Source organism: Bos indicus, chromosome 3, assembly GCF_029378745.1.
Source record: "Bos indicus isolate NIAB-ARS_2022 breed Sahiwal x Tharparkar chromosome 3, NIAB-ARS_B.indTharparkar_mat_pri_1.0, whole genome shotgun sequence".
NCBI classification, from domain to species: domain Eukaryota; kingdom Metazoa; phylum Chordata; class Mammalia; order Artiodactyla; family Bovidae; genus Bos; species Bos indicus.
In genome coordinates, this window is record NC_091762.1 from 101,411,338 (window position 1) to 101,421,839 (window position 10,502).

General features: G+C 47.4%; 1 protein-coding gene across 1 annotated transcript in view; it reads left to right on the forward strand.

Annotated features, from left to right (window-relative positions):
• EIF2B3 (eukaryotic translation initiation factor 2B subunit gamma) overlaps positions 1-6,179 on the forward strand; it is a 112,802-nt gene extending 106,623 nt beyond the window's left edge. The window contains exon 12 of the mRNA XM_070786663.1: positions 6,018-6,179. Within this exon, the coding sequence (XP_070642764.1) occupies positions 6,018-6,067 (50 nt within the window). The 3' untranslated portion in view covers positions 6,068-6,179. The remainder of the gene's footprint in view (positions 1-6,017) is intronic.
• The last annotated feature ends 4,323 nt before the right edge of the window (positions 6,180-10,502 follow it).

Below are 10,502 nucleotides of genomic sequence, written 5' to 3' on the forward strand. Positions count from 1 at the left end.
TAAAGTTCTTTGTTGTAAGCAATATAAACTATCTCTGGGTGATTTAAACTGATAAAGAATTCATTGAAAAGATACTAGATAGCTCACAGCTCCACGATGGCTGCAGAATCAAGCTTAGAAAATGGGTCACAGCCACGATTTACCCTCCAGATCATTTTGGTGAGGACACTGCTGCCATCTTCACTGGATACTACACGCTTGCTCTGCTGCTCCAGCTGCCCAGCAGCCCCAAAGTGGAATCTCTCTGGTTCCTATATTTTTGTGTCACTAGTTCCCAGCTCATGGTTTCTAGTGGCTACACTAACAGGTCAAACCTAGGTTATCTGTCCATGCCCTTGCTGTGGGGAAGGCTGGCATTTTTAGTTCAGTCTGTGGGGGACAAACTCCACCTGGTATCTCACTAGAGAGCCTTTGAGCTGGAGTGTTGGTCAGTAGTGGCTCCCCAGCTGTTGGTACCTTCTGCCATGATCCCATGCAAGCTGAACCCCAGCTTGAACCCCAGGACAAGGGGCAAGGATGGCACTGCCTTCCTGGGGGGGGGGGGGGGGTGTTGCACTGGCTTATGGCTATTGTATACAGCTTTAAACTGTTCTCTCGTGCACTGTCTTATTGGGTTCTCATGAAAGCCCTCTGAGGTAGGGATTCTTTATTGACCCATTTGGTAAAGTGGAAACTGAGACTTTGAAAGTTGAAATTTACCAAAAGTGGAGATCAGTCCTGGGTGTTCTTTGGAAGGAATGATGCTAAAGCTGAAACTCCAGTACTTAGGCCACCTCATGCTAAGAGTTGACTCATTGGAAAAGACTCTGATGCTGGGAGGGATTGGGGGCAAGAGGAGAAGGGGATGACAGAGGATGAGATGGCTGGATGGCATCACCGACTCCATGGACGTGAGTTTGAGTGAACTCCGGGAGTTGGTAATGGACAGGGAGGCTTGGCGTGCTGCGATTCATGGGGTCGCAAAGAGTCAGACACGACTGAGCGACTGAACTGAACTGAACTGAACACAGCTAGTACATAACACAACTGGGTCTTGAGCCTGAACTATTGACAGCCTCCAAAAAGACCAGAGGAAGAAGCCACTCCTGGCTTGCCTAGCAAAATTTAACAGTGATACTCTTTTTCTCCCTTTAGTCCATCTTTCCCCAACAGGTAGGAAAAATATATTTGGCCTCCATATCCTGGCTTTTTCTCTCCTCTTAGCTCTTTCTCCTGCTCAACATACCAGTTCACCCATACCTACCCTTGGCTTGAAGAGAAATTTGGTTTTTGATCATCTAGGGCCTATTGGTTGTTTCTTTAAAATAGAATTCAGAACCTCAGCCTATTCTCTGACTTTGTGGAAGGCCTTGGAACGGATCCTTCAAAAGCAGGATAGGATAATCCCATCCGCTCCCTGACTCCTCATTACATTTCTCTGTCCTTTTTGTTCTCTTCTATTTGGGTTTGTGGCCCCATGCAATGTTTCTTCTACCTCTTTCTTGCCTCTTTGCTTTGTAAATTAGCTCCTGCTCAGCAAAAAAGTAGAAATACCCAGTGCTTTCTTGTTTTAGTCCCTCCTAGAGCCAGGAAATGCTTCCTTTTGTTGTTTTTACAGGCATATTTGAATGTGTGAACTCCATTTGCCACTGCCCTGCAGGGTCATACCCGCCACCCCACCCCCCACCCCCACCCCCCGCCCCCGGCTTTCTTACATGCTGGAACCTGGAACCTCACAGTTTTCTCCTCCTTCCTCTCCCCGCCTCCAACAAAGTCATAGTGTGCCTTTCTTTTCCTTTGCAAGGACCCCTCTTAGTTTTGTGTGCAGAAGGCATGAATGAATAATGAATGCCAGACAGTGAGGGTTTGAGGCACATCATCTACCATCAAGGAGCACAGGGCTAGGCTTGCCACACCCCTAAGATGTCACAGGCTGCAATGTCTCCTGCTCTTTCTGGTTCTAACTAACACTATGTGTCTCGTTAAGGGTCCTGAAGAAGGGGCCAGGGAAGTCTCTAAACTGGAGATCCCCAACATTTCTTACTCTGTCCTCTATGCTAGAGGGATCGCTGCGGCCAGCCCAGTAGTCAGTGCTTTCCTGCCACAGGTATTCCTGGACGTCAGCCTGTTCCCACTATCATTTTCTTTGAGGCTGATCTATATTGAGAAAGCAAATTCCCAGCCATCAGTGTAGCAATCTCAACCTGTTACTATGGATGACCTAGACAAACATCAACTTAGGTCCTCACTAGCAAAGAGGTCAGGAGATAGCAGGGTCCCCAGTCAGTCTTTCTCCTATGAAGGGATTTTAGGAAAAAACATTCATCCTCAGAAGTAATACTGTCCTCTCTCCAAATCCCAATCATTTGCATGCCACAGAGTCACCACATCCATAGCAAAAATGGGACTCTACATCAAAAACAGGACTCTCATAACCCAGTGTAGGCCCCACTGCCCTTTTCTAGCATTACTGAGAGAACAAGGCATTTTCTAGCAATTCCAGCCTTTCTCACCCCACCCAGCATGCTCAGTTAATGAGATTATCTCTGGCAAAAATCCTGGCAGCCAAGTTTGACCTCCTGCTCAAGCCAACTGAAAAGCTATAGCCAACAAAGTCAAAACCTGGGAGACTAATTGGACATTTCATCTGAGTCTCTTATTACTTTCAGAGAGAGAACTTGGATCTCTTCCCTGGGACCACAGTGATCAGTCCTTTGGCCATGAAAGTAGACCTGATGGGTACATAGGTCAAGTCCTGCCTAGCAGGAATCCTCCCCAGCCTCCCAACAGTGCAGCTTCTCGTATGTGACTTGTCATTCCCCTCTGTCTCATTGGTTTTTCCCCAGCTTTCTTTCCTCCCTTGTGCTCTTCTCTTTAGGATCTTTGCTGACCTGATTCCAGCCCAGAACTTTTCCAGTGTGTTTACTGAAGCTTGCTTCCAACTCTGGCCAAGCAGAACTAGCACTGCTTGTTTTTCCCCTTCAGGTTTCCTCCACCTTACTGAAAGTCTCCATAAAATCTTCCCCCAAAATGCCAGATGCAATAATTCTCCTCTGAATGCCAGTGAGCAAGCCAGAGAAGGTGCAGGTATTTATTTGGAGCCTAGCAGAGCAGAATAAGATGTTGTTTGCCTCAGCCTGACACCTCACTCACCCCTCTGGTCTGGAGCACTAAGGACCAAGAAGAGTGTTAATAAAACTGGGACTGTCTTCAGAACATTCCAGTGGCCTGGGAACTAGGAGGAGCCTGGGTGAAGGGAAGGCAGATGTCAGAATCTAGACATGAGATGATATGGCTAACTCATGGCCACAGAGGGCATAAGGGCCAAGAGGAACTTTTGGAGGTTCCTGGGAAGCTAGCCCAAGATGCATTTCCTTTGTTCTTTTCTGATCAGTCTTACCTCAAGGTCAAGCCTGACTGACAGTCATACTCCAAGACCAGCCCCAGCCGTTGGGAATGTAGAAGCCTGAGCACTGTCTGGGCCTCCCTCCCATCCTTCTCACTGAAGGAAGCAGATGGCTTTCTGGGGCAGGACCACAAAAGCCAAACCCAGGTGCATTCTGCAACTTCCATTTAATTCTTACCAAGGCTTTTTACATCAGTTATCTTACTGAATCCCCACAGCTTTATGAGGAAACCAAAGACATGGAATAATGTGATCAAAGTCCAGTTAGAATTCAAAGCTCTGTGGCTCAGAGCTCTCCTATTCTGCATTGTCACCTTTTCCTCTCACAGGAGGTTGCCTCTGTCAAATACAATGCTATAACAAAAATTTTGTGAAAGGCCTAGACCTGAGCTTCTCTTCCTACTGGAGAACATTAGAGAGACAGGCCCAAAGATGCTCTCAACCCCTAGCACCTTTGCTGTGATGCACCAGTGTGTCAATTGTGTTCTCTTTGGCAAGGGGATTGGAGGCCTTCTCCTCTATACATGCTCCTTTTCCTTCTGCTGTACCCTCACATAACCACCGAGAACACACATGCTTTCTTCAATAATACCACCTCCTATATTCTAGGCTCTGGGAGACTAGGGGTGTCAAGATGAGTAAGACTTGCCTTTTACTGTCCAGCTGCTCAGTCTATTATAGAGACACAGATAAGTAAAGAACTAAGTACAGTTTCATGGGTATGATGTCAGGGTTCATTAAGGACAGAAAAGAGAAATCATTCAGTTCTTGGCACAAGGATCAGGCATACCATCTCAAAGGAAGGAATTTAGGCTAAATTTTAAAATTGCTGGCTATACATCAAATATACAAAAGGGAAGAACCTCTTAAACTAAGGGGAACCAGGCAAGCAAAAAACAGTCTCTTGTGTTGGGAACTGCAAATCATTTGGAAAATCTAGAATACAGTATGTAAAGGAGATGTAGCAAGAAACAAAGCTAGAAAGGTGGGTAGAACAGAAGACATGTCTGAAATCTCAAAGTTTTCAGGGCTTCAGTCAGAAACCCCCTTTCTACTGGCAGAGCAGAAGTAGGCTCCAGGCTGTGGGCACTATGAACAGACCAAAACATCTCGTGTTATCAAACTTGGTACCATTGTCAACGGTTTTCATTTTGCTTCACCAAACCTTTCTGAGGCTGAAGTAGAGCTGCAGGAAAGTCAAGAGTTTCTGCCTTACCTATCAGGGTCACACTTAAAGTCCCAAGTATGGCAGTAAAGCTGTTGGACCTTCAGAGGTCAGGCTCACCCAGAAAGAATCCATTGTCCGCCAGGTGGTCAGCCTTTTCTGTCTGAGTCAGTAGAAGGCTGAACACTCCCCTCTCCCCTACATTTGCCCCAGGCCCTCAGGGAAGAAGGCATGCCTGGTTTCCCCTGCCCCTTCCCGACCATTGGTTCACTGCCCCCTTTCTATAGCTCCTACTTGTTGAAAGTTAACCCTCTTCTTACCTTTTACCACATAATTGGTCAGCCCCCAGGGAAGTCTCCTAAATGTATCAAGGGTTCACAGTCTTCCCGCTTCCTCCCTCTCTTTTTCCAAACATCTTGAACAACTTCAGCGTATTTATCAATGAACCATCCAGCCCCTCGGCTTCACCATTCCCTGATCTTCTCTACTTCACCAACCTTCACTTCCTTGCAACTTTAGACACAGTCACACCCTTTCCTTGTCATTTAACTACAGACCTCTGAAATCTTTCATGTGCCAGCAGCTATGCTAGATATGATCATAAATCCACTGCCCCTGCACTCAAAATCCTTACAGAGAAATAGAGATACATCCAAGGTAGAGTGTTTTCACAAACCAGGAAATGAATGGTTCAGAAGGGAAGGCACCACATAGTGGAGATGCTTGATTAGGGTATTTAGGGTGAGTAGGGAGGAGAAGAAAGGCATTTGAGGCAGAGAAAATAGCATATACTAAGGTCTAGAGCTATAAAACAATATGGCTTCCAAGTACAAATGGAGAAAGATGGAAGATAAAACTGGAGAGGTAGACAAGGGTCAGGTCATAGAGGGCCTTATGGGTTTGAACTTTACAAAAATAATAACCACTGTTTATCAAACACTCAGTATGCTTTAACTCATTGAATTCTCACAATAACCCTATCGAGTGTGCAATATTATTTACATATGACATGGGAGACATCTCCCTTTCTCCTTTGAGTATCTCCTTTTAACTATTTAGTCTCTTTTCCTCTCACTCTTTTTCCCCCATGCCCTATCCTACACCAGAGTTTTTCACATTCCTCGTTCTTATATCTTTATGTCTTTGCTCATGCTGTTCTAACAGCCTGGAATGCCTTCCCCTTGATACACTGCCTGAAAAAACTCTATTCATTCTTTAAGACTCAGTTCCAGTTCCCCTCTGATGGAACGTCTCCTGAAAGCCAGGTGTCAGTCCCCACCTCCTGGGTGGGAAGATGCTGTCTCTCCCAAAGACCTTTTGGCAAGTTGTTTTTCCCAAGAGCTTCTAAAGAGCAGAGCCACATCGGAGAGGAATAAATGTTTATGAACACAGAATTAGAAGTAATCGGATTTGAAATGAACTCATTTGCTTCCAGTTCTCAAACAACCTTTTCTTTTTCTTTTATAGCCAAACGAGTGAATGTGATCGTGGGGAATGACCAGTTCCTGGAGATCTGAGTTCTGAGCAAGTCAGACTCCTTCCTTTTGGCCCCCAGAACTACAGATGTTGGCTGGCCCACCTGTTTGACTCTGTATTTATTTCCCAATAAAAGAAGGGCTCCCAAAGGCATTCTGGAGACTTATGGAGTAGTTGGGCTCCGAGGATACAGTGTATGTTCCTGTTGGAAAAACTGTCAAGAGCCAGCGTGTGGGACAAGATAGGACACGTGGCCTGGCTCTTATACACCAAGGTTATCAGGCAGGGGCAGCAGCTGTCCAGTGGTCAAGCTCCCAGGAGGGCTACTTTCCAACTGGCTGGCCCAGCCTAGCCCTTAAAAGCATCTCCCACCTGAAAGGACTTGAGGGTCCATCAGCCCCCAACCCTAATCAGGCTTTCTAGATCTGTGGGCCTAGTTGCTGCCATTGCCACCTCTGCATGTGATGCGCCTCCTGCAGCTGCCAGTGTGGGCAGCCTCAGCCCCAGACTTAACTACTCTGTTCCCATACCTACCCACACAGGTTCCTGGCCCCTGCCACCATGCCACCCCAGCCTCACCCTCCCACCCCTGCCATTTACTTCCCATCCTCCCAGTGTCTGGGAGGCATCCAGCCCAACTGTTATACCCTGGAGACCCTTAAAGCAAGCAGGAGGCAGCCCCTGCCTAGCCAGCAATGCTATCCCCACAGGTTTTAGTGGAAGCAAGGACAATAAAAGAAAGCTGTGGGCTGAGAGAAGCCAGACCCCTTCTCACCTCTTCTTAGGGAGGTCTGCCCAACTGGGAAAGGAAGAGCCAGGAACCCAGATCATCATTTGAAATTCTTACTGATTCTTCTCCAGCTGCACTCCTTTATATCCTAATTATATAGACTCTGCTGCTTCAGGTAATTGAGAAATGAGACTTCGGTTCTCACAGCTCTTCTGGAACCCCATCCACCTTGTCTGCACCACCCCTACTCCCAGATACTGTACTCCGCTCCTGCCTCTCCCTACACCGCTTTTACCACCTGCAGGTGCTGGCTGGAAGATGAAAGTGGTTCCTGGGGTGAGATTTCACCTCCTAGAATTATCAAAGTAAAGGTTTCTCTTGATGTGTTCACTGTGGGTGGCAGTAATTATAAAGAATGATTTGAAATACTGGTTTCTACATTGCTTCAAAAATCTGAAGTCTCTCAAGTTCATTTGAGTGATCCTGCCTGAATCTTAGTTGCTGTCATTGGACTAACTCAGAGAGAGTAACTGAGCATTCCTCCTCTGGGGGAGCTCCACCTCCACCAGCCCTCTGGGTTGCTCTAGCGCTCCACATTCTCCCCACTGGTCAGGACAAGGTTCCTGAAAGTCTGCCCTCATCAGAGAGAAGCTGAAATGGCCCAGCAGAGTGGTTGAAACCGAGAAGACTGTGGGGAGGTAGAAATAAAGAGCTGTGGTGGTGCCCAAGATGATCCTGTTTGGAGCTGAAATTAAATGTGTGGGGCAGCGATGGTGCTGGAGACAGTCCTGGCCTGGATAGAAGACCTGCGCTCTGGAATGTAGTCTGGCTTTGGACAGGTCACTGCCCCTAAGTTTACACACCTGCAAAATGGAAAAGTTGAACTGGGTGACTTTTAAGGGCCCTTATAATCTCAGGTTTTATCCCCTCTCAGAGCTTTCTGATGCTTGGGGTCCAGGTGCAGAGATGGCTCCTTGACCTCAGAAAGGGGCTAGAGGTGGGTGGGTTTGGAGGAAGGGTGGGGTCAGGGAAGGGAAAGGATTGGTTATACTGTCCCAGAACCTTCCCACTCTCCTTTCTGATCTTCCCCATCGAGCCCTCGGCTAGAAGAAAAGGCCTCTCTTCTGCCTTCCCTTGCTCCTACTCCAAGGAAAGAAGGGAGCTGAAAGAAGGGAGCCTTCCCCAGGGGAAGGCCTTTGCTGAGTTTGAGTCCCAGCTGGGAGCATCCCCCAGCTTGGGACACTGCTGCTATTGTCTCCACCAACTCCAAAACTGGCTGGGTGCCCAAGATGCTTTGATTTCTCTTCTGTTCACTCTGTCTGCCAGAAGGCAGGACAGTTTTTGTTTTCTTTTGGCAACATCTCCAGAGGTTTGAAATAGAATGAGCAACTGAATGTCCACTGGCCAGCTACCTCTTCATGGGACAGAAGGCTAGGCAGGCAAAAGATTGACAGGCTCTGCCCTGCCTCTCTGAGTGGTGCTGCATGAGGGGAGTGAAGGAGAGGGGCAGGGAGCCTTTAATGGCAAATCAAGGAGGTCTCTGAGGAGGTGTTGAGAAACGGGGTTCTGGGAGCTTGCCGGATCAGACACAATTTGATGGCTACTGCTCCAAGAACCCCCACCTCCACCCCCAGTAACACCTTTCCCCTACTTGCTAGCAGGAGCTCCCTGAGCCTATAAAGGGACTGACTGCCAAGGCCAGAAGCTGAACTTCTTCCCACTTCACCACATTATTCTTGCTAGCCCACTCCCATCTGCATGGGAAAGTGTGGGGAAAACTCTCTTTAGCTAGACCCCCAAGAGTGATCTAGGGGTCTGCACAGCCTAGTTTAGAAGCTGTTTCTGTTTCCAGAGAATTGCAAAGAGTATACTTTTTTTTTTAAATCCACAAGCATCCCTCCCCCTAAGGAAGTATTAATACATAAGCCAGGTCTTGGTATACTGCTTTCTAAATAGTTAAATGTGTCTGAGGAAAGGGGAGAGGGATGTGGGAAGGACCACCCAGACAGAAGGTCTAGAAAGCTCAGTTCTGAAGGAGCTGACAGGGAAAGAGGCTAAGCAGGAGAACACATTCTACTAGAGGTCAGGATGCCCTGTCCTCAACCTGAGCCATCTGCCACCACCCAGGAGGCTTCCATCAGGGGGTTTTCTGCCATGGATAAACAGGGAAATTCTACTCTGATTGTTTTTTTTTTTTGGCTGCACAGGGTCTTAGTTGTGGCATATGGGATCTAGTTCCCCGACCAGGGATCAAACCCAGGCCCCCTGCACTGGGGACACAGTCTTAGCCACTGAACCACCAGGAAAGTGCCTCGACTTTGATTCTTAATCCTCTCTCCTTACCTCACCACCAGGGTGAAAGGCCATTCTCTGATCTCTGGTTGCATCCTCTAGCACTAGAGACTTGGCAGGTCTTATTGGCATAAATCTGCCTAGAGGGAAGGGGCATACAGACGTGGTCCCTAAACATAGTGGGTGGCAGTGGGGGGCTGCTAGGGCCTTTGCTTCTCTCCCCCACATCTCAGGGTTATTGACTTTGGCCCAGATAACAGAAGCCAGCCCAAAGCCAAAGCGTGGAGAGTGAGTAGCTTGGAGAATGGCAGGGAAAGAAAGCTTGACCTAGTCCGCCCTCATGAACCCTACCCTGAAGCCAGGCTGACCACTTTCCCTAACAGTATGACTGTGTGTGTTTCGCCTCACCTTTCCTGGCACTGCTCCTAGCCTACATATATTATCTCCTTTAAACCTTAGGGAAATGTCACACTATGTAATCTGCCCAAGATCTCATAGCCGGTAAATGAAAGATCCAGACCTTGAACCATGTCCTTTCCTTTTAGATTCTGTCACCCTCCCACTTCTCCCATCCAGTTCCTCTCACTTCTGGAAATTTCCCTGAGTATTCTAGCTCACAGGGGTTTCCCCTGTGGTCTCTGTGCTTAACCCTCTTAGGCTATGAACTTTTAAAAGGCAGGTACCCTACAACCTCAGAGTTTAGAAAAGGGTGGATCCATAAGAGACATTAAGGAATGTTTGTCCCATAAACCAGTAATTAGATTTACTCCTTGGTGTTGATGAAGGATTCCTTTTCTCTTTTGTTTGTCTTTGGAGAATTTCTCGGGTTTGGGCCAAAGACACATACCCAGGTCCAGTGGAAGTGACTGTGAACCAGGCTATTCCATAGTTGAAGCAAGCTGCTTATAGAGAGAAAAGAGGAGCTTCTTCCCTCCCGGTTCTGTGGCTTTAGATCACCACTGGCTGAGCTCAGCAATACTTAGGAACTCACTTTGTTGGGGAGAAGAAAGGTCACTTTGGAGCTCAAAGCAGCCAGAGGGCCCTAGTTGGAACTGTTGGAACTGCAGACCAATTCCTCTCACCCTGTCTTTGGACTTTACAAAGCAAGAAATTTTCTCAGGAGGCAGGCCCTGCCATTAAAGCATCCACGGATGTGCTGGACTTTGCCACTGTTAGCAGTGGTGGGCCTGCTGTGGAAACAGAGTCCCAAGGCCCAGATAACTATACATCTGTTTCTCCATGGACTTTATGTCTGCAAATCTAGCAAGAAGGAAGTCTCAAGAACTACTTACAGCAAATCTTCTCTACGTCTAGTCCTGATGACACCCAGCCATACCCATCTTTTGCTGGAACTGCAAAAACAATCTAAGAGCCCATACAACCTAGTTTAGAGGCTATTTCTATTTCCAGAGAATTGCTGAGGGTATGCTTAAAAAAGTTCGTTGGTTTGGGGC